At 37.4% G+C, this 25,544-nt stretch overlaps 1 protein-coding gene across 4 annotated transcripts in view; it reads right to left on the bottom strand.

Moving 5' to 3' along the window:
- The window catches only part of LOC135212664 (endophilin-B1-like), a 349,729-nt gene that overhangs the window by 69,899 nt on the left and 254,286 nt on the right, over positions 1 to 25,544 (bottom strand). For all 4 annotated transcript variants that reach the window (XM_064246314.1, XM_064246310.1, XM_064246312.1 and 1 more), the window contains one exon: positions 24,942 to 25,052. In XM_064246314.1, the coding sequence (XP_064102384.1) occupies positions 24,942 to 25,052 (111 nt within the window). The remainder of the gene's footprint in view (positions 1 to 24,941; positions 25,053 to 25,544) is intronic.

Below are 25,544 nucleotides of genomic sequence, written 5' to 3'. Positions count from 1 at the left end.
AGTAAGTTCCTGAGATGCCAGTAGTCTGATATCTAAGCTTAATGGCAAAGTTATAAAATTTTGATGGAATCACTTATCAATTCCACATTCATAAACCACATAAGACACAGCGGCAACGACCATTTACTAAAATAAATACAAAACATAACATGACCGAAAATGCATAAAAAATAAAAGATCAGTTGATAACCCAAATACATAAAGCTATTTATACATTTCACAATACCACACAAATATGGTCTATAGTGCCCTACTGCATTGTATTTAAAAACTAATTAGGAATTATATCATGCTACAAAAATCAAGAAAGGAAAACAAAAAAAGTGTACGCCAAATTGCTACAGAAATCAACACTAAAGGAAAACAAAATACTGTTGGCAAAACTGCTACAGAAATCAATATGTACAGGCAAACAAAATACTGTTGCCAAAATTGCTATGGAAAACTACAATTCCTGAAGTTACAAACAAATATGACCACATAGAAAATATGCTGGCACTGCGCCTCAAATAATCATCAGAGTAAAAATGAGAAAGAAAATACAGAGGGGGCTATCAAGCGCTTTTGACCTCATCTTATCTAATGGAATCAAATAACTTTGTATACAATCGAAAACATTCTCTACAGTGAACTAGGAAGAGGGCTTAAATTTTTAAATGATGAGGTGGTAATCAAACCCATAGGTGACCAAAGGAATTGAATTGAAAAGATGGAAGACTATTAGGATCAGTGAAAAAATACCTACTGAGAATTCTATCTAATACTATACATAATGCTTCACTCATTATGCATAGTATTAGGATTATACAACACTAAAAATAAATATTTTAATATGAAAAACTTAAAATCTTGTAAAGAAAACATTCACATTAGAAAAGTATCATTAGAAAAGATATCATTATAAATAAAATCTGTACAGCTTACACCACATCATAAAAATTGATCTGTCCATAAACATGTATCTGAAGTATTCGTGTTCTGAAATATGTTCCAAAAACACTGACCTAATTTCCTCCTCTATCCTACTCTTGTTAACCCTTAAAAGTGCTTGAGGTGTGTCTCATAAAAATGAAATAAAGTTTCTTTTGAGGCAGTTTTAAAAGTGAGGGAACTGGAAAGTTTTTGTAATCTCTACCAGTATCTGCTGACTACAATCTGTCAGTGGAAGTCCAGAGGTAACTTGCCTGCATCAACTAATGGGCTTGGATAACAGAGGATTTAAAAGTACCTGTAGCAAGTCTGATGCCAGAGTGGTACACAGTCTAAAACCTGTAACCTGGATAAGGTTGCTGGTGAATATATTTTAAGAATTTCATAAAATCCACATAAAAAGGTGAGTGAAAACTGGGATTTTGAACAGGAATACACAATGAAAAGTCCTGGTTTTCACTCACCTTCTTGCATGGATTTATGATATTCTCAAGCATGCATTCATTTCGGCCACATTGGATAATTTAAGAATGTTAGATAAATTATGTGCTTCGTAGCCTTAAAAGCCTGATGTTCTGCATACAAAGGTGTGTGGGTACTTATAAAATAATAAATACATCCATACAGTTGCTGTTAAGAGATTTAAGGTGATCAACCAGCATTAGCCAATGGTCAAAAGCTAATCCTAAGAAATGTGCCTGCTATGCACAAAGAATACTTTCACCCTTCATATATAAATAGCATGATCGCCATTTACTTTCCAAGAGAGCTAAAATGTGCAACAATGATCTTTGTAGAAAACTTGAAGCCATTTGTGTTTTATCCATATTAAATCAAAGTCATTTCAGTCCTAGGAAATGACACTGATAAGTAATCCACAAACCATGCATGGCGGTTATCATGGGAAATTTTGCAGATAAAACGTAATTTCTTGCAGGGACAAATAGGGTTGCAATTATTACACTACTTTAAAGGACTTCTTCGCATGAAAAACCCAGGGACTGATAAAAGCCTAGCTTACTTATTGGCAGTGCATGAGAAGTTAAAAATGCTTTGGGTGTGTCTCATAACAATTAAAGTTTCTTTTGAAGTAGTTTTAAAAGTGAGGGAACTGGGAAGTCTGTGTGATCTATACCAGTTGTCTGCTGACTACAATCTGCCAGTAGAAGTCTAGTGGTAACTTCCCTGAATCAACTAACTGGGCTTGGATAACAGAGGATTTAAAAGCACCTGTAGCAAGTCTGATGCCAGAATGGTGCACAGAGTCTAAAACCTGTAACCTGGATAAGGTTGCAGGTGAATATATTTTAAGAATATCATAAAATACACTATGAAAATACTACTTGTTCAAAGTCCTGGTTTTCACTCACCTTCTTACGTGGATTTTATGATATTCTCAAGCATGCACTCATTCGTGCCGCATTGGATATTTTAAGAATGTTTTGATAAATTATAATCTTTGTAACCTTAAAAGCCTGATGTTCTACATATAAAGATGTGTGTCAGTACTTTTAAAATATTAAATACGTACATCCATACGGTTGCTTTTAAGAGCTTTAAAATGAGCAACCAACATTAACCAATGGTCAAAAGCTAATCCTAAGAAATGTGCCTCCTTTGCACAAAAAATACTTCCACCCTTAATACATAAATAGCAGGGTCTTCAAGTACTTCTCAAAGACAGCAGAAATGCACAATGATAATTTTTGTAAAAAACTTGAAGCCATTGTGTTTTATCCATATTAAACCAAAGCCATTTCAGTCCTAGGAAATGGTATTGAAAGTCATCCACAAAAAGTATGTGAAGTATATCATGGGAAATTGCAAATCAAATGTAATTGCTTGCGGGGACAAATAGGGTTACAATCATTAAACTACAGTACGCATGGAAAGTCAAGGCGCTGCGACAGCCTCGCCTTGTATTTAAGCGCTTTTTAACACCACCCTCTAAACTCGCTACAAGTAAGAGAACTGATTAGGCAAATGCCTGGCTGCACTGTATGACATAGCAACACTGTTCAAGAACCCCACCACAAGTGCCAGTTGCCTCCAGGCTTTGTTTCCAAAAGGAAAGCAAAAAAAGTGATGCGAGGTCAGACCCAAATTGATAATAGAGCTGCATGCAGCAGGCATTAGTTCTTAAGATATCGTTGCCCAGAAAGGATAGTGTGTTCGAACTGTTCAGTGGTGGGTGCAGCAATATCAGGACAGTGGATGTACATCTGCCCTTGCCCCACGCCCTAAGTCTGGACGCCCTTGGATAACATCTTCGAGGACTTTAAAGGTTATACATCGGCAGTTGAAGGCTGATCCTTCCCTTACAGCTTAAGAAATTAAGGAAAAGAACCCCCAGCTACTTGGACGTGTGTCTTTAAGGACGGTGCAGCAACGAATTCATGATGATCTGCTGCTGTGGAGCTACAAGGCCAGGAAGAAGCCGCCTTCATCTGACGTCCAGAAGGCCTGGCGCCTTAAATTTGCTAAGAAATAGTACTCAGTGTGGGGCTTAGAGGAGTGGAAGAAAGTGCTTTGGGCAGATGAAGCCACTTTCTTTGTAACTGGTATTGGTGCAAAGTGTGTGTACTGGCCATCAAATTCGGATTCTCACCTCCCCCAGTACAATGAAACAACTGAAACGCACCGCAAATCTTATGGTACGGAGCTCCTTTTCATATGGGGGTTAGAGCGCAGTTTTGCAAAGAGTGGTGATGAGTTTTTCATGCATGACAGGGCGCCTTGCTATTCCGCTAAAACTGTGAAACACTGCCTCTCTGATTATTGTGTGCCTTATTTAGATGACTGGCCATGGAACAACCCTGATCTGAACCCCATCGAGTATCTCTGGGCAGTCATTAAAAAAAAAAAAAAAAAAAAAAAAAAAAACTCAGCAGGCATCCAACCTCCTCAATCACCCAGCTTGAGGCGGCTACTTGGCAAGTGTGAGAGGAGCTGCCCTTGGAGACACTCCAGAACCTTGCTTTGAGTGTTCCTAACTGCCTGAAGGACACAGTCAAGTGTCAGGGTGAATACAACAAATTACTAAAAGCAACTTGAGTACCCGATTTCACACTTATTTTAACCTAACTTGAAATTTTTTTTCAGGGGTCGCTTTCACTTTCCGCATGTACTGTACTTTAAAGAGCTTCTTTGCATAAAAAAAAAAAACACGGACTAATCAAAACCTAGCTTACTTAGGAGAGGTCAAGATGGCTCCCATTTTAGGGTAAATAACATAGTTCAAAAGGATTGAAATCTTGAGAAAACAAAAAAACCTCTGTGTGATTTTCCTTATTTTCTGACACTTTCTGAACTTTTCCGGTGAAAGGAATTAAACATTTATTACACCATCATTACTCCAAAAATGATTTGTAAATACCAATAACAGAGGGATACTTTAAAAAAGAAGCATTACACAATGTGTAGGATTAACAAAACTGGAATAAGTCAATGCACTTGACACCAAATGAACATAAGTCAATAATGTAAGAATGATACAAATAAAAAGTTCTGAATCAAAGAGCAATTGTAATGAATAAATTTTAGATATTTTAACAAATGCAAAGAAAAATTCTTATACTCCAAGAAAAGCAGATCTACTGTGTAACGTGGCTGGTGGTTACTCCCCTCACTCCAGGCTAATTCACACTCCTGTTCTCTCGCCTCTATCCAACCCAACAATAAAAACTTTTAATTGTTTACTTCCCAGATATAAACACATACATAACCTCACAGCTTGAATTTGTTTTGGAATACATACATTGCAGCCTAGAGGCAGCCTAGAGTATACTGCATTACATAGCAGGCCTTAATGTAGCACAGTGCTGTATAATCAAGCTCTAGAACCACAACTGAGCCTTGAATATGACAGCTTTTCAGGATTGCACTTTCCATAATTCTAAGAGGGTACAAACACAAATCATCACAAAGTGGGAGATACATCAAACTCAACACAATACTATTATTATGCTCTTTCATAGCAACATTCCTCAAAAATAAAATAATGGATACTAGCACGAATATAATGCAAAATATATGAGCAACACTTTAAGTCCTTATTATATAATATGTAATATTCTAAAATCATGAGGTCATTTTATGCTAAATGCAAGAAACCTCACAAAACAATGGGGGGATACAATTTACGTATCCTTTATAGGGCAGGAAGGCAAAAGCAGAATTTTCAAGTCACTGCAACAAGTAGGGAGCACCTTAAGTTCAATTGCATTTATGATGCTCCAACCTGAAGATGCTGTCTGAATACCTGTATAAAATCAATTGCCATATTTCCCGGCATCTATGATGCTCCAACCTGAAGGTGCACTTTCACTTTGATTAGCAAAATTTTGTCAACAAAAAGAGACAAATAAAAATAAGGCAAAAACATGCCCTAGTTCATAGTTTTGCTTCAGATGGCTTGCACACACTTTTGATTGCCTCAATGCATTAAATACTGAGGTTACAGCTGCTAAAGCATTTTAATTATTGTTTATTTCTTCTTCATTGTCTTTCGAAAATATCATTTTACATTTTTTCAACATCAGTGACTTGAATATTAAATAAGCTTTTCTCAAGATGACAAAAAAGTTGCATGAAAAACTGAATAGACTACAAAGTAATATATACTACAGTATAAACTACCCAGCCATGTTGCATCAGATATTTTGTTGATCAACGTGTCTCAGTGTGTGAAACTGGATGGGGCTTCACTTGGTACAGTATTTTAAGATTTTGACAGAACTGGATGTAGGCCTATGCAGTAAGTCTCTCAATCTTACAGAAAGGGAAAACTAAAAACAATAGGAACCTTAAATACAGAATAACATTTCACTGCACAGTTACACTTTGGCTAGAGCCTGGCATAACCACAACATCTCAATTACTACAACAAAATAAAAATTTAATAACAATTAAAACTCATAAAATACAAATACTATTACATACCCTCTAAAAGTAAAAACATTTCAATCTGCAAAACCTGAAAATATTTTGCACAGTATCACCAAGAATAAAGTTGTGTGAATTTCTGAAGACACCATCATAAAAAAGCAATGCACTAAACAATTTCCACTTTCATTATGATAGTCTTGCTCTAATTAGATTTACTGGTAAACCCTTTTAACATAGTACAGTTTTAATACTAATGTCTGCTAATAATGTTTTCTTCAAGTGAGAGTCATTTGTGGACAAAAAAAATACTTGTAACACTAATACAACACATAGTGCAACATTAAATTACTACATGTCCATATTTTTCAATATAAAAATGAATTTTTCTGACAAGGTAAATTTTTTTCTTTACAATACTCTTGTTTGTTTACTATACATACACTTTATTTGGAGGTCATATACTGGCATTCTGGTTACTGTCTAGCAGAGAAAATCTCCTTCCTTGTTTACGTTGAGCTGATGAAAAATGTAACCTTCAACCTCTCATGCATAGTAACTTTCCAAGACTCATTTTAGGAAAAAGAAAGTATGTAACACCTTTGACACTGGAAAATACAGTACTACATAGTTTACAATTACCATATTTTCAGCTGAGATGTTATCCAAATTTAGTAATTGTGTAGAACTGCTATTATTAATACTAGGCATGCCTGTCACTAGCACAGCCATTCTTTTATCCCATCTTTAGGGTTTGCTGAAAACTGGTTCAAATTACAGATAACATAAGGATAGTACTCAAGCATTAAAGTTAGGTTTGTTGTCTAGAATACATACATATTTTTTTTCACAGAATTCTATACTATTATTTTAAAAAGGGGAAGACGGTAAACTTTTTCCAAATGAAAAACTACCCTGATCTTCAAGTTGGTATTACTAGCAAAAAATATCATGACCATGTGATATTCATCATAGCAGTAATATTTGAAACTAAGGCAAGGTGTACATTAAAAAATGAGGCCAAAAGGAAGCAGGAAACCATGCCATCACATTATTTTCTTATTTACTTTTCACCCATTACCCCTGATTTCTTATTTACCTGTACTATTGTCTTCATCTTGCTCCAATTTTCACACCTCACTTTAGAATATAAATCCTTCCAGTTGAGCCCTTTGAATATACAGATATGTGACTCAGTCTTCAACAAGCTTACCGTATATTAACATTTATAATAATTTAACTATAGATCAAGCTGTTTAAAGTTAATGTGTTTAGCAATCCTATGTCTCAGCTCCATCTCGGGTTCCAGTGCCTGTTAGATACATGTGAGATATATAATCCTGCCTTAATGATTTCACAGTCAAATGCATTGTGGCTGTTTCAGTAACCTGGGTGAAATACCACTGGTCTCTTCCTATTTATTTACCTGTACTACTGTTTTCACCTTGCTCCAATTTTCACACCTCACTTTAGAATAAATCCTTCAGGTTGAGCCCTTTGGTAATACAGATATGTGACTCGGTCTTCAATGAGCTTATACTATTAACATTTATAATCAGTTTGCTATAGATCAGACCATTCTAAGTTTAAGTGTTTAGAGACCCTATGTCTCACCTCCAACGTCTTGGGTTTCAAAGCCTGTTAAACACATGAGATGTACTATAGTCCTGCCTTAATGATTTCACTGTCAAACACATTGTGGCTATTTCAGTAACCTCAGTGAAATGAGATCTATAAACATGGTTGGAAGCTTCATTCAAAGAAATTCAAGTAATTTAAGATGTTTAGTCACTCTGCTATGATGGTTACTATCCTCCTATGGCCTCTACATTAAAAAGGAAGAATAAATGGAACACACCAGCTAATCATCAGTTCTATGTTTATGGTCCTGGCATCCTTGAAAATGGAAATAATTACTGTATATACTCGCGTATCATGCAACTTTGAAGGCCTAATTTTTAAGCTCATTCAAGTTGGTCGCATCATACATGATATAAAATTAGCATATGTAATATTCACACAGTATCATAAAATAAAAACACAATGAATATGCATCTCTCCACAGATCTTTTAGTTATGCTTTACTTCACTATACTACTGTCTAATAATATTGTACGTATTCTCATATTACTTACTATTGCATTATAAAATATAAACATAACAATCATGCACTATTTGCAATATTTATGTTTTCATGAACATGGACAACGATACCATTTGGGAATTTTTGTTTAGGAATCAATTCAATTTCCGTTTAAAGATAACCAGGGGGGAAAGTTTTGTCATATCTGCCATACAGTTAAAACAACAGTAAAATGTCTCTCTTTCATGCCAAGCAGTTTTGATTAAAATAGTTGTTTCTCCAATTTTGTTTAAGGTTGAGTTAGAAAGCATATCGAAGTTCAGGGGAGTTTCATCCATGTTAGCAATACACAATAATTTATAGTCATTAGCAGCTTGAGCATTGTTTTCTCAATTTCAGCTACAGCATGAAACTTAAATTTAGTAATATATTTCCTTGCCAATCTTTTCTCCATAACAAATAAGGGTTATAATTAAAAATATATCAGTCCTATTCTATTTAACGTCATTTAACGTCATTTGTAACACAACTACAGTACTAATTGTTTACTATTGTACGATGGTTGAACAGCAGCATAACAGCTGTTTCTCCTTTGGTTGTTTATGGATGTACAGTGGGCCCCCCTGTATTGGCGTTCTTGGCATTCACAGACTCACGCATTCGCGGACTCACACATTCGCGCGGATTTCTCTCTGGAATATATCCACCCATTATTCGTGGGAAATTGGAGCATTTGTGGTATTTTTCTATGAGAAATAGCAACAAATTCCTGATCTTTTTCATCAATTTCATCATAACATGCACTCTTTGTGATAAAACTATTAAAAAACCAGGTAGGGTGATTAAAAAAGAATGACCCTATTTCATGATTAAATATTTTATGAAGGAAAAATAGCAAAAAATAAAACTTACAATACAAGTATTCTACTAACAGTCAAGTTTGATTTCACATGTTACAAGTGCTCAATATGGCCACCCCTTGCGGCACGAACAACATCAATACTATATGAGAATTCTTCCCAAACACGTTGAAGCACATCAGGATCAATTGAATTGATCGCTGTTGTTATTTGATGTTTTAAGTTTTCCAGGTCAGTTGGCAAAGGCGGAACAAAGAGGCAGTTTTTCATTTAAAAATGCTCCAACTGATAAGCTCCAGTGGGGAGGCGCCCCATATGGAAAACTTAAAACATCGATTAACAACAGCGATCAATTCAATTGATCCTGATGTGCTTCAACGTGTTTGGGAAGAATTCTCAAATCGTATTGATGTTGTTCGTGCCGCAAGGGGTGGCCATATTGAGCACTTGTAACATGTGAAATCAAACTTGACTGTTAGTAGAATACTTGTATTGTAAGTTTTATTTTTTGCTATTTTTCCTTCATAAAATATTTAATCATGAAATAGGGTCATTCTTTTTGAATCACCCTGTATAATAAATTTTAGTGAGTTTTTTTCCTGAGTTTTAACTAACAAAATAGGCCATTTTTTAAGGATTTTTGTAGGGGTTCCAACTATTCGTGGGTTCTAGCTACTGCGGGGGGGGGGGGGGGGGTAGTACACATCCCTCGTGAATATGGGGGACCACTGTACTCGTTTATGCAATGAATATAACTTTACTAATAATACTTTTATCAGTTTATTTTACTTTTTTAAACTTATTTAACTAAAAGATTGGATAAAAAGATGGAGGTAAAGAAGTTAACCCTCTTACGCCAACTGGACGTATTTTACGTCGACATTTTTTGTCTCCCGTGTGCCGACTGGACGTATTTTACGTCGACTTACAAAAGTTTTTTTAAATTCGCGGAAAAAATACTTATAGGCCTACCTGCCTAAAAACTTTTGAATCACGCGCCTTGGGGGGATGCTGGAGTTCACGGATCAAGGTGTTGTTTTGTTTACAATCGTTACGCAGGCGCGCAAGCGCGAATTTCTTTCTTGCCGCACTAAAAAGTATCTGTGACACATCTCGGAAATTATTTCGTCAGTTTGACATAATTTTTGTACCATTGTAAATTAGCCGTTACAGTGGGGCATCGCTTATTCACGGATCAGTATTCACGGATCCAGTTAATCACGGGTTTTTTCTTGGACCGTTTCTCATGTTACATCACTGGTATGAATCGCTGCATCACAGGTTTGTTGTGTTGCGTATGCGATGTTTTTCGGTAGGCTAACCCTTGGCCGTGGTCCGATAACTACCAACATTCATTTAAAGACTCATATAATGATATTAACTGACAATAAAGGTAATAAAACCATTCTCACCTAATATATTATTGTCCTATCTTCGAAATGAATAGCCTATTCAAGGTTTATGTAGACGTTCATTGGTAGGCTAAGCGTAGTTGCAGTGCGATAACCACCAAAGTACACAAACATTCACATTATGATATTAACTGACAATAAAGGTAATAAAACCATTCTTACCTATATATTATAGTCATATCTGCATTAAATAAATAGCCTATTCAAGGAATAAAATTCCACATCATTGCACTCAACTTATCGTCGGAGTGGCCAGGCACAAAATGTAAGCATATACCTTTACGTACGAAAATGGTTTATGTATACGGTTGCGTTCAAAGCGACATTTATTGTTTGATAAACTTTTAGAAATTTTAATAGTAGTGGTAGTGTAATTACAGTAGTAATAACATTAAGGCTAAATTAATTCGAACCTTCATTATTATTTTGGCAGTATTGTATATAACTTCTCTGAACAATGAAGTCATACAAACGCTATTTGTCATAGATTATAGTAAGTATTGCTGTTTGTTATTGGCGACGAAGCGTAAACGAAATACATAAAAACATTTTTTACCTTATATATCGTCATGATCTTTCATAATAAAAAGGCTATTCGTGGAGTCAATTCCATATCAGTGAAATCAAACTTTATCTATGCGAGGCCAGCCAGCTGACAAAATGTACGTACGTATATGAAAATCAAATTATGGTAGCGTTTCACAGCAAGATTATCTTTCGAAATTTTTATAGTACTATTCATGCTACGTAGTAATAATGTTTTGGAATATACGTAACATTAATTTTCAATACAAAATATCATCGTTATTTTGGTAGTGAATAATAGTTTAGAATTATCATACATACACTGCATTGTTATGGGTTTGTGTCAGTGATAAACAACCAAAATAACGTTCTCCTTTAAGTCGTCATATCTTCATAATAATAGGCTATTCGTGGAGTAACTTCCATATCAGTGAAATCAATTTTAATCTATGCCGAGGCCAGCCCAGCTGACAAAATGTAAGTACGTATATGAAAATCAAATTATGGTAGCGTTCACAGCAAGATTATCTTTTGAAATATTTATAGTACTATTCATGCAACGTAGTAATAATGTTTGGAATATATGTAACATTAATTTTCAATACTACAAACTATCATCGTTATTTTGGTAGTGAATAATAGTTTAGAATTATCATACATACACTGCTTGTTAAATGGGTTTGAGGCAGTGATAAACAACCAAAATAACGTTCTCCTTTAAGTCAACGCGTTTAGGAAAAACATGACATAGAATCGACTTTGCGACTTCGTTCACTTTGATATTTTAACGATACAATAACTATCATTTGTACTACTAAAAACCATCTTCACATAAGTAATTTTTCGTAAGATATGTGTTGTTGCAAAAGCTAGCTTATACATAAAAGGCTTTTATAATTTAAGTCATCTAGATATACATATGTACCCAAACTCATTGTGGGGAAATTTACTACTGTTTCCTCGGATATTGAAATACTTTAGCATCATTCAAACACTTTAATAATATAATGCATAAATACTAGGCTATACATATTTACATCGTATACAAATACTACATACAGTTATATACACATACTTTTATATACAAAGTTAACAGTTATATACACATACTTTTATATACAAAGTTAATCATATGAGTAGTGATCAGACGACAGCTGTGCACTGGACTACGTACGTACTACTTGGAAGATAAAACAAACAAAAATTTTGTTGTTATTAGTCGCCGGGATAGATTAACATTTTTCCAGAGATTAAAGAGCTGAATTTTGTTTTGAAGGTATGTCAACCGCGTTAGTAAATAGGTATCATCCTCTAAGGAAAAGTTTTTTTTCTCTCTTCTTTTTTGCGGAAGAATCTTCAAGCCATTTTGCATTCAAAGTAATGAGAAGGAATCATTCTATTCTTCATGAAATCAGTAAAATACTTACACTAATAATAAAAACTAAAACTACGTACTGTATGCAAAAAAAACACATACATCATCGTTAGCTTCGTGTGTGTAAACGTTCATTCTAAAAAATTACAGAGTAGTATAACTAACACCTGATTGGTTGGTTGGTAGTCATGGAGATCTGTTATCCAATGACTGCCCTCTGCTTCTGTTCTATTTATAGACATATGGCATGGATGGCACTAGGTTTGAACGTTACCATGTTCGTGATTTTCTGACTGCCGACGGCAAAAATTACTCAATAATTTTCTTTATATAATTATTCCTTCGTGAAAACAATAATATAATAACGCGGTTGACATACCTTCAAAACAAAATTCAGCTCTTAATCTCAGGAAAAATGTTAATCTATCCAGGGCGGGACTAACAACAACAAAATTTTTGTTTGTTTTATCTTCCAAGTAGTACGTACGTAGTCCAGTGCACAGCTGTCGTCTGATCACTACTCATATGATTAACTTTGTATATAAAAGTATGTTTATATAACTGTTAACTTTGTATATAAAAGTATGTGTATATAACTGTATGTAGTATTTGTATACGATGTAAATATGTATAGCCTAGTATTTATGCATTATATTATTAAAGTGTTTGAATGATGCTAAAGTATTTCAATATCCGAGGAAACAGCAGTAAATTTCCCCAAAATGAGTTTGGGTGCATATGTATATCTAAGATGACTTATTAAAAGCCTTTTATGTATAAGCTAGCTTTTGCAACAACACATATCTTACAAAAAATTACTTATGTGAAGATGGTTTTAGTAGTACAAATGATAGTTATTGTATCGTTAAAAATATCAAAGTGAACGAAGTCGCAAAGTCGATTCTATAGTCATGTTTTTAACTTTAACGTATAGTGGTATGAAAAACACCAGTGTGTCGTAGCGATGCGTCATCAATATAGTGGTATGAAAATACCACATGGGTGTTGTAGCGATACGTAATCACAAAGTACAAATCCTTTCCCGGACCATCCTCAGAATTTTACGACTCTTCAACTTCAAGATCGATATGGTGAAATATATTATATAGTCATACTTATTGTTAAAATTCACAAGTTGAACTGCAAAACATTATTATATTTTGATTGTTATGTACATATATTTTTTGTTTTACGGAATTTGTTTGAAAATGAAAATACCTATTAGTGAACATATGGTATTAATTGTCCCACTATTTTATTATAGGTGATCTTAATTATCTCACATCATTAACAGTATTATATTAATATTTATTTAAATAAACTGTAATTAATAAATAACAATAATGAAAACAAAACATAAAGGGAAAAAATGTTTTTTGCTGCAGTAGTGGCGTTTGTTTGATCATGCATCTGACCTCACATTTCCGAAATCTAAAAAAATTCCAAAAACCGAAACATTGGAAATGTGTGTGTACTGCACATTTTTTTTAAACACGCACACTATGTCTACACATTACTGATACCCGTTGGTGAAAGAATCAAATTACAGTACGTACGTATTTATTCCTGAGAGAGAGAGAGAGAGAGAGAGAGAGAGAGAGAGAGAGAGAGAGAGAGAGAGAGAGAGAGAGAGGAGAGAGAGAGAGAGATGAATTAAGGACTCCAAGGCGTGTTATTTTTACAATATTTTATTATCTATTGGGATTTTTGTTTAATCTTGAGATTTTCTATTAAATTCTCGAGATTAATAAGAAAATTAACGTAACTTGACTAGCATCAGCACACATCTGAATGACTCGGCCATTAGCAGGCTAAACCACCAACCTTATGAACTTGCATGATACATGAGATACATGACAAAACACAAACCACTGTTTATTGGTGAAATTTGGGGGTCGCACGATATGGGAGATTGCACGTTATTCGAGTATATACGGTATGTGATTTTTTTTAGCCTTTATGGAACAAAATCTAGCAAGAAAATGCCATTCCCAGTTGGCAACACTGGCCTACTCACGTTTGTCCAACGTTTGTCCAAGGTTGGTTTGTTGTTGTTATGAAATGTGGTGTCGGCGCGTTCTTTAAATTGTACCCATATAAACAAGTTAATTATGTGGCATCCAAAAGCCCTGATTCTTTTACTCCTATGGGAAAGACGCCTAAAGGTCAGATGAAGGTTTTTACGTGGAATATACTATTAACGTGTTGTGACGAAGGGAAGAGATGTTTCGCTGCATACTGTTGGTAGCATTATCGTTATTATATTACTGGATTGCACTGCAAAAATCGTCGCCATCTTTTATCAACATAGATTGTTGGTGAGTACCATATGATTTACATAATTTTGAAAGTTCTCTTACCACTCATCCTCTCTTTCCTTATAAAAAAAAAAAAAAAAAAAAAAAAAAAAGAGGCCCACCATGCGTTAGTAGGCTTCTAGCTGTAATCCCTAGGCTAGTAGGCTACATATGTACAGTAGTACATATACTACATTTATTTTTAAGGCTAATTTTGTACAATAAACTTTAAAAACTGTCTTGAATTTAGTTTTAGGTGATAGTTGAAAACATATTTGGTGTTTGAACTAAAGTAGGCAGTTATAAACATTGGAATACTGGTCTTGGGTGGGTTAACTATTAAAGTAGGCAGTTTTAAGCAATTTTTGAGGGGGGTATCAGGATAACACGGGTATTTACTTATCACGGGGGGTTGGCGGGGTCGGGCCCTATCCCCCGTGGATAACGAGGCCCCACTGTACATGAAGTATATGAAAATGTGCGCATTTTTATGTAAAATACAACAATAAAATACTCATGATTGTAGCTTTAATCAGTTTTGAGAATATTTTCATATAATAACGATAATTGCCAAACTTTCAACCTTCGGTCAAACTTTGACTCTACTGAAATGGTCAAAAACGCAATTGTAAGCTAAAACTCTTATATTTTAGTAATATTCAATCATTTACCTTAATTTTGCAACTAATTGGAAGTCTCTAGCACAATATTTTGATTTATGGTGAATTTATGAAAAAACTTTTTCCTTATGTCCGCGCGGTAACTCTTCCGAAAAAAATTATACATGCGATTGTGGTAATGTTTGCACCATTTTAAAATTAGCCGTTATATAAAGTTTTATATATGGAAATGTGCGCAATTTCATGCACAATACAACTAAAAATAATCCATGGTTGTAGCTTTTATCAGTTTTGAGATATTTTCATATAAATAATGATAATTGCCAAAATTTCAACCTTTGGTCAACTTTGACTCTACCGAAATAGTCGAAAAACGCAATTGTAAGCTAAAACGCTTATATTCTAGTAATATCAAGCATTTACCTTCATTTTTACAACAAAATTGGAAGTTCTCTAGCAAAATATTTTCGATTTTATGGTGAATTTATGAAAAAGATAACATTTTTTTACGTCCGCGCGGTAAACTCTTCCGAAAAAATCATACGTTGCGATTGTGGTAATGTTTGCACCATTTTAAATTAGCCGTTACATAAAGTTTTATATATGAAAATGTGCACAATTTCATTTAGAATACAACAAAAAATAATTAAAAGTTGTAGCTTTTCTCATTTTTGAAATATTTGCATATAAATCACGATAAATAGAAAAAAAACCATGTTCGATCAACTTTGACTCTACCGAAATGGTCGAAAAACGCAATTGTAAGCTAAAACTCTTACAGTCTAGTAATATTCAGTCATTTATCTTCATCTTGAAACAAATTTGAAGTCTCTAGCAAAATATTTAGATTTATGGTGAATTTAAAAAAAAATCTTTCCTTCCCTCCGCACGCGGATTCTCCGCCACAAATCTCCGAAATGCGTACGTACCATTCTCGGAATATTTGCTCCATTTCATATTAGGCATTTCATAGAGTTTTATATATGAAAATGTGCGCAATTTCATGTAGAATAAAACGAAAAAATAGTTGAAGGTTGTAGCTTTTATTTCTTATTTCCAGAAATAATTGCATATAAAAAATATATATATAAAAAATTGACATTCGGTCAACTTTAACTCGTCAGGTATGGTCGAAAACTGCAATTGTAAGCTAATACTCTTACAGTATAGTAATATTCAATCATTTGCTTCATTTTGAAAGAAATTGGAAGTCTCTAGGACAATATTTAGATTTATGGTGAATTTCTGAAAAAAATATTTGTTTATGTCCGCGCGTTACGAATTCATGCATTATTTTGTGATAATATTTTCTCTGTGTTGCTTTTATCGTTTACAAGTGTTATATACCAAATGATTGCAATTTAGTGTACATTACAACGAAAAAAAAAGTAACTTGTTACCTTTAACCGTTTTGCGCACAGCGCGATTTGAATACAATTATATATGAAATTTCGTTTTTGCGCTATCATCTATCGCATTATTTATATATGATAATGATAATTTTTTTCATTTGTGATGGTTGCATACTAAACATCAGCCAATGACAAAAAAAGGAGCCAAAAATGATATTGTTAAGATACAATAAAGTTTTGTACATACTTACCTGGCAGATATATACTTAGCTATAGACTCCGTCGTCCCCGACAGAAATTCGAATTTCGCGGCACACGCTGCAGGTAGGTCAGGTGATCTACCGCCCTGCCGCTGGGTGGCAGGAATAGGAACGATTACCGTTCTAGAACCAGATTTTCTCTTCCACCTGTCTCCTGAGGGGAGGTTGGGTGGGCCATCAATCGTATATCTGCCAGGTAAGTATGTACAAAACTTATTGTATCTTAACAATATCATTTTGTACATGGAACTTACCCAGCAGATATATACTTAGCTGATGACACCCTTGGTGGTGGGAAAGAGACAACTATTTACTGAATAGACAGGTAAACAACATACGTTGTAGGTAATAAATAAAATAAAACCTTGGTTCTACTTGATCAGGCGGGAAGCCTCCATGGCTAATGCCTAGGAATCTGCTTCGCCTCAAGAGCCTCAGCGAGGATGTGACCTATGGCTAAGAGTTCTTGTGGGTCTGTCGATGGGGTCTTATCCATTTACTCGACAGAGCCTCTTACATGACAATATGCCTATGCCTAGTGGCATAATTAAGGAGCACAACACCGATCCCGATCACCTGATCCTAACACGAGGGTTAGTGCTTAAGTTGAAAAGAGTTATCTACAAACTCCTTTCAAACAACCCAAAGAAAAAACACGACGTTAATAAAATTTAACTCACTAGTTAAGGATCAGTATCTGCTCCCTATCCCAGCAATGTATCCGCAGACACGTATCAACCAAGAGAGAAGGATCCCTCGAAGGTTATCTTGACATCCTTCGGATAATGGGAAGTCAACACAGAGTTTGCATCTCCTGTATGTGACAGCTAATATGTCCTTATGACATATTGTTAGGGAAAGAACAAGAATTCGGAAAAGCTCGCAACTTCATGCGCTTTTAATTCTCAGCTGTTTGAAGGAATCCAATCAATGCACTTATCAAGTGCTTAGGAGATCACAATGTCTCAAAGAAGGCCAGGGCGTTCTTTGATATAGATCTCTTCTGGGTGAAGCCTGGAGCCTGGCTAGCGCTTGGCAGGAGCCTAGCGCCTGTCTAGCGCCTCGCGCCTGGCTGGAGCCTTGCGCCTGAATGGCGCCTAGAGCCTGGCTGGAGCCTCGCGCCTAGATGGCGCCTTGCGCCTGGCTGGCGCCTCGCGCCTGGCTGGTGCCTGATTGGCTCCTCCTTCCTGGCTAGCGCCTCGTCGCCTGGCTGGACCGCCTTGCGTCTGGCTGGTGCCTTGCGCCTGGAAGGCACCTGGAGCCTGGCAGAAGACTTCATGATTACTGTCTATGAGTCTTGCATGCCTCAAGAGTTTCAGCGAGGTAGGGACCTATGACTGACAAACCCTTCTGGATCATGTCAATGGGGGCTAGCCCGCTTACACGACAGAGCCTTCTCGGATTGTGCCAATGGGGGCTGACCCACTTACATGGCAGAGCCTTACCTGTATCATATCAATGGGGACTAGCCCTCTTACATGACAGAGCTTTAGGTTTCTCTTTACTGGAAGGAGCCTTGCGTCGGATGGATCCTCAATCCTGACTGGAGCCTAGCCTTGAAGGAGCCTGGCACCTGGATGGCGCCTGGCTGGCTTCTAGAGCCGGCTGGCTCCTAGAGCCTGGCTGGCTCCGCCTAGAGCCTGCCTGGCTCCTAGAGCCTGCCTGGCTCCTAGAGCCTGGCTGGCTGGCCTAGAGCATGGCTGGCTCCTAGAGCCTGGCTGGCTCCTAGAGCCTGGCTGGCTCCTAGAGCCTGGCTGGCTCCTAGAGCTGGCTGGCTCCTAGAGCCATGGCTGGCTCCTAGAGCCTGGGCTGGCTCCTAGAAGAATGGATGGCTCCTAGAGCCTGGCTGGCTCCTAGAGCCTGGTTGGCTCCTAGAGCCTGGCTGGCTCCTAGAGCCTGCTGGCTCCTAGAGCCTGGCTGGCGCCTCGCGCCTGGCTTGGCTCCTCCACACTTGCGGAGCTTCGAGCTTGGAAGAGTCTCTAGGCTGTCTGACGATGTCCACATCGGACACTCTTATATCTGTCCGATTTGTTCGCCTCTGGCGCATTTGCGCCAGGTTTGGAGGCCCGCTCCTTCTCAGTATCCGACCATGGACAGAGTTCCTTGGAACTGTCCGCCTCTGGCGTTTTTCGCCTGTATTGGCATTTGGCGCTTGGCTGGCGCTACATTGTCCGAGAGTCCTGAACAACCACATAGTTTATCAGGAGACTGGAGAAGGGTGGAAGAAATTCTTCCCCTTTGAGCTTTTGGCCCCTGGCAAGGGGAGGTGATTTTAGTCAGCTACACCCAGTAGACGACAGGATATCTAACAACACGAGAGAGAAGAGTTCCTCTGAGGAGGATCCTTCGTGAACACTTCTTTTGCTAACGAGAATCTCTTCTTAACATGTTGATGAGGTTCCTCGTTGCAGAATTCTTCCCTATCCTTGCCCGAAGGAAGGGAAGGAGTCTGGAAGTCGAAGGAGACTCTGAGCTGAAATTGGGCGGAACCCTGATTTCTAGCTCTTATTGTATCCTTTCTGAATACCTTCTGGGAAGCATTTGCCGCCCTCATCGCACCCCGAAGACTCTGAAGGCAAAGTTTAACAATACCCCGTTTTTTGTTTAAACCATCTCTTCTTCTGTAGATGAAAATGTAAGTACCCTGCCTGGGCAACTAAAACTTCTCTCTGAAAGCGTTGCATCAGGAAAAGAGGGATTTATTTCTTTTGCCAGACATACTATGCTGGCAAGAACCCATTGCCGAGTCTCCATTGAATCTGATGCGAGATTCCAATGCACAAAAAATTCACTTGTCTTCTTGGTCGATTTAGGGTTAAGAGAAACAAAGAATTCCTTCATAAACTTCCTCAAAGAAGTTAGATGAGGAGCAGTTCCATTTTGTCGGAACACGGAATCTGTGGCCACAAAAAAAATCCCATTCGAAGTACATGATATCCTACTCTTGTCGATTGCGGTATCGTATAAGATCCCGAAGATCTTAATCCTCTGTTATCTCTAATTCCCTTTGTAGAGACAGAGTATGGCCTTTTACTGCGTTCTTTGATAGCAGATATATGCATAGGTGATTCTTCCCTCTGAAAGTGAAGAAAAAACCTCGCTATGTGATTCACAGAGGTATCGGAAGAGGACAGTTTCCTCATTCCATCTAGCACGATCTGCAGCAATTCTATGTCTTAGCCATGACTATTGTCATTTACCTTGAAAAAACCTCTCATTCATGTCCACTTCTGGTCAGTCTGCACGCGGACAGACTCAGAGTGGAGAGGTTTTATAGGTCTATTTATAATAGATTCTGATAGAATATCCAGATACTCTTGGAAAAGCCTTACGAAACATGCTGTGAGAAGAACGTGACTTCTGTGAATCCAACCTCTCTAAGGCCAAAATGAGGCATACATCCTCTCTTCCTTTGACGCCCAATTATCTTAATATCTGTTAAGAATTTATAACTAGGGGAAAAAAGGCTAAAGTTTATTCCCCTTCTTTAAATTTAAAGATGTCTATATTGCTACCTCTCTTGGTTCGAGGAAAAAGAAGCAGTCTAAAGGAATCCTGTTCGTCTTCTACCTTACAAAGAGATCTATGAAGAAGACTTTCCGCAGGTTCTCACAACTCTTTTCAAAAATAAATGTTAGACATATGTTAACAGTTTATTATCTTCGATCGAGAAGGTTCTCACGGACATGCAAAATCTTGCATCGAACCTCTTAAGGATCGTTACGTTCCGTGTCTGTTCCCAAATAGGTTCTCTTTTGTTAACGCGAACCGGGGCGAAAAAAGAGATTCTCGATGCTCTTTGCGATATGAGAGAGTCGTGGAATTGGCCTAAGTGATTAAAATAAATCATTTCATCATTCTTGTAAGCGACCCCTTTTCGATAAATGGGTAACGAAATCAGGAACGAATCTTGCCGTTACCGAGCCTGCTGTCCGAGAGGCTACTGGACTCTTAGGTTAATAACTCGCTAAAACGAGAAAATATCTTGGATGGTGCTTCTGGCACAATTTGCGCCAGGCTGGCGCTTCCTTCTAGTTCTTTTTAGGTTATGTGCCATAACATCTATGCCTTTATGGTACCCGACATCCTTCACATGTTAATTCCGTTCTTAGTGGGAAAAAACTTTTATATACGTAGTATAGTCCATTCAGGGAAACAACTTCTGCCACTAAGAGAATGTTTCCCATCCGACTCACCCAACTTCTCTTGAGCAATATCCGAATTTAAAAAGGTTGTGTGCGTTTCTCGAAAGGATGAGAGAAATTATATATATCGCGCGCCTGCCGTATTAGAATCCTTTATAATACTGTCACATTGTGGTAAACAGCATTAATCTAGGAAACCTTTGTAAGGATACTAGGAATTCTGTAGTTACCTCGGTATGTGCATAAGACTTGACCATACCGTAGTCTTAAAGTGAATTCTCTACTACATTCATCGTCTCACTAAGCATGTACTCTAATAAGCCATGCTTTTGTAAGCATGAGAGCATTATACAATATAGAGTTTCGCTGCGTTAGAAATCCTTTAAAAATGTTACCTACGGTAAACAGCATTGAAATGTAATATCTTTCTTATTGAAAGCTTCTTAGCAAAAGGCAGACAATATTTTATTTATGTTTGCTTAACTATCCCCTCAATCCGAGGCTAAAACCACGATTGTAGGGGAGAGACACGGTTATTCATTCCATCCCGCAGGAGAGACATATGTTACCGCCCACTCATGACCGACACCTACATGATACTGCGTTGGTGCCTAAGCGATAGCAGTCTCGTTAGCCGACTGGCCTTACTCTTCCAGAGTTGCCAGCTACTCCATTTAATAAAGGAATCTTTATAACATTATTATCGAACTTCAGGAAGTTCTATAATGCATATCTAAGCGAAAACAAGACTTCGATAAATCTAGAAGCTAAAGAGGTGTGTCTTAACAATCCCTTTAAGCGTAGTCCTTCCTAGGAAATTCCTGGAAGGATACTGGTAATTGAGTTGCTCAGCAAGAGTAACTACGGTATGTGCTTATGATTTGCCGTATCGTATTCTCATACAGCAGATACTCTACTACCTTCTTTCCCTGCCGAGGCAGATAGAGAAAGGATATTCTGGCGCCTGGATCCTTGCACCTAGCGCCTGGAATGTTCCGCGCGCCTGGAATGTTCCGCGCGCTAGAAAGGAGACTCGCTCTGGAACGTTCCGCTTGCGTGGAAGGTCGCCGTGCGCCCTGACAGTTTCCGAGCGCCTACTAGACCCCCTTTTAGAAAGAGCCTCTTGCCCGGAAACGTTCAATGGAAGGATCGTTCTGATTGCCACTCTACTGTAAGGCTCCTTGCTCTAGCCGTCTGTTTTTCTGGCGCAATTTGCGCCAGGCTGGCCGCTTCGTCTCTTTGAAGGCGCCTTGCGCCAAGAAAAATTTTCTAGAACGCGGCTCGCGTTTGGTTGTAGGAACGCGGCTCGCGCTAGTCTGTTAGCTGGAACGCGCCTCGCTGCTGGCTATAGGAACGTACCTCACGCTAGCTTGCTGGAACGCGGCTTCATGGCAGCGGCTGGCTCTTGCTCAGTGTTTACTTAGTTTTCAGAAGAACGCGCTAGAGCACTCACCAAACATACATTCTTCGTCTTTTCGGATGTAAGATGAAGAGACGCACTTTTTTAAGGATGCCTTATCAATGGCTTATCCTTGGCCAGTCTGGGACGTTCTACAGAACCTGCCGAGGGGACGCCTGACCGGTGGGGGTTCTCCCTAACCTTCCTGCGGCTGTCGACTTTCCTCCTCCACTGGGTCTGGGAGTTTGGAAGAGGTCTAGGCCTGGAAGCGCTACGGAGCCGATCAGACGCACCCTCCACTGCACTGGGAACACTATATTCACTTCTTACCTTTTTAGAGCTCGCCTTTTGAGCTCCATCCATTTATCTTCAAATTTGCACATATGAATTTGTAGATTCTGTGGAGTAAGAAGGTGATGAGGATGCAACAACTACTAGAATTGGTCAATTACTTCTAACTGCTCGTTAGTACGAGAGCTCTTAAAGCTTCTAAAGGAAGCGTATCTAGTTATATGCTTTCTGACTTCCTAAAGTAGGAAGTTAGATCTTATATTTCCTTCATCAAGTTCTAACACTTATACACGTATTAGTGAAAAAAAAAAATCAATATTTCCCTTGTAAAATATAAGTGTCTACCGAAAAATTCGGTAGTTTCACGTAATATATTCTTCGAAATTTCGAAGCCAAATTCATTAAAAAGTTAAAAAAGCGTATGCCAAACCAAAGACCCAGTACTTCCCTGCAAAAGACAGCCCAGAAGGTCGATGGCGATGAAAAAACGAAAATCAAGTCAGGAGGTAGCAACAACGTATGTTGACACTACCGCGACAGAGAAAATCTGGTTCTAGAACGGTAATCGTTCCTATTCCTGCCACCCAGCGGCAGGGGCGGTAGATCACCTGACCTACCTGCAGCGTGTGCCGCGAAATTCGAATTTCTGTCGGGGACGACGGAGTCTATAGCTAAGTATATATCTGCTGGGTAAGTTCCATGTACAAAAATGAACTCTTAATCTTGAAAACTAGCACGCTGTGATTTTTTGAAAAAATTATTTTTTCCGCTTCCGCGCTCACTCTAAAACACCTCCTGCACATGGGAGACAATTTTTTTTTTTACCGCTTCGGCGTAAGAGGGTTAAATGGTGTCTCAAAAAAGGAATTCACATGATACACAAGATACATGAAAACAAATTTTTTATGAGTGAAAATTTGGCATTCACATGATACGTGAGATCACATATATACAGTAAATACAGAGAAAACCCCGTATTCGCGCACTCTGGTTTCGCAGACTCACTTATTCGCGGATTTCTCTCTAGAACATACTATATCCCCATTATTCATGGAAAATTTACCTACTTGTGTTTTTTTTTATAAGAAATATCCACAAATTCCTGTTGTTTTTAATCAATATCACCATAAAATGCACTTTTTATGATAAAACTATTAAAAAACTAAGTATAAACATTTTTAGTGGGTTTTTCTTGAGTGTTAACTATAAAAATATACACTTTTAAGTGTTTTTATAGGGGTTTCAACTATTTGCGTATTCTAGCTATTCGTGGGGTAGGGGGGTCTGATACGCATCCCCCGCAAATACAGGGGAACAATGTACTTTAGGTTCTGGTTCTCAATGAACCCAAGCACTGACCCTCCCTCCTCCCCCTTCGTACTTGTATATAAAAAGCCTCCCAAACTTCCATGAACAAAATGGAACAAAATATGATAATTTTCTCTTACAACCAAGGAAATTATCATATCCGGCACTTGCTTAAAAATATATATAGAAGATATCACTGAGTCAATTCATTTAGCTCTCACAGGGCTGGTATCCAAAGGATTTATCTTGATCAGTAGTTTACACTAAAAAATAAGTTTTAACCATAACTTATATAGGCAAATATTAATTTAGGTGGGAAGGATTTGAGTGATAAAAATCATCAAACTGCTCAAATGAAATAATATATACTATGACTCAACTGTGTACTGCCCTGTATATTGCTTGCATATACTACAGGTCAGAGTTAAAGAGGGCAAACCTGTGACTTGTATGAGCCTTTCAGTGAATTGTATACATATCCCACTTTTAGAGTAGACTGCAAGTGATCATAACAGAGATGGGAGGATAGTGAAAGTTACATGATCACTGCACGAGTTACCTTGGATTATCTACCAACAGATGGGACAATTTGCTCTGCTACAACAACAGACACCATGGAATATGCCTCCAGAAACTGTGAAATCATAACTCTTAACAGTTAAAAATGTAGTTGTGGTTGGAATCTACACGATACAACAATGCTAATAAAGTTCTGACTTCTGCTGGCAAACCTCACCATCTATCTTACTTTCATTGACTCTAATAATGGCATACCTGGGGCACTAATTGGCTTAAAATTCACACACATATCTTGAGATTTTGAGTTACTGATGACATTCACTATTTTCCTACAAAATAACCGATTCAGTTCCTATGCAATTTTTGCTACGTCAGCTACTAATAAAGAGAAAGGACAAAAACTTTAAAATTTATGTTACTACCTACCAATGGTAAAGCTAATCTTCGTTTTGTCATTAGTACAGTAATAATGTATATTTGTGGTGTGTACAAATTCACACACAGCTATATCAGTCAAACACACTATCCATTCTTCCTTGTACAAACAATATCCAAGCAGAATGATAAATCATCTCCCTGATACTTTAAACAATATAGGTGTCCTACAAATATTAAACAGTACACTTACCTTTGCTCCTTAGCATTGTAGTCTACAAAAATGACATAAGGATCAACACTTACCTTGCCATTTCCTTTTGCAATTCAGTCATGATTTTGTAGGACTGATCATAAAATTGCACCTGAGCTTCAACAAGTTCATTTAAGTGTCGAAGATGGGCAGCTTGAGACGACCTTGAAATATAAAAGATTTGATTAAAGATCACAAACATACCTTGAGTGAAAAATATTGTAAATATATTACTCTATGCAGTAGGTATGTATGTATGTAAGTATGTATGTATGTATGTATGTAAAAATACCGTATATCCTCATGTAATATTCAACTAAATGTAATGTTCGACCCCATTTTTTATTGCATATATTATGATTTTAGCATATGCCCGATGTAATGTTCGCATTTTGATTCTGGCAATAAGGATAGACTATGTTAGCAGTTGCTATTTTAGCCTAGTCTAAAGGCCGGGTTTCACATTGGCGATTCAACGCGACCGTCATAATGGCTTGTTTTTGCGTCAGTCGCGAGCCTTGGGCTACACACACACACACACACACAAAACTGATTATACCAACAGTACGACATACACAATGTATAATTATGACAGCATTACGATTACATTCATTACGTTGCAATCGTACACGTACATCACCAGTGATCTAGGCCAC

Source organism: Macrobrachium nipponense, chromosome 41, assembly GCF_015104395.2.
Source record: "Macrobrachium nipponense isolate FS-2020 chromosome 41, ASM1510439v2, whole genome shotgun sequence".
In the NCBI taxonomy this organism is placed as follows: domain Eukaryota; kingdom Metazoa; phylum Arthropoda; class Malacostraca; order Decapoda; family Palaemonidae; genus Macrobrachium; species Macrobrachium nipponense.
The sequence above is the reverse complement of the archived record's forward strand: the minus strand, read 5'-3'. Positions and strand labels throughout refer to the sequence as shown.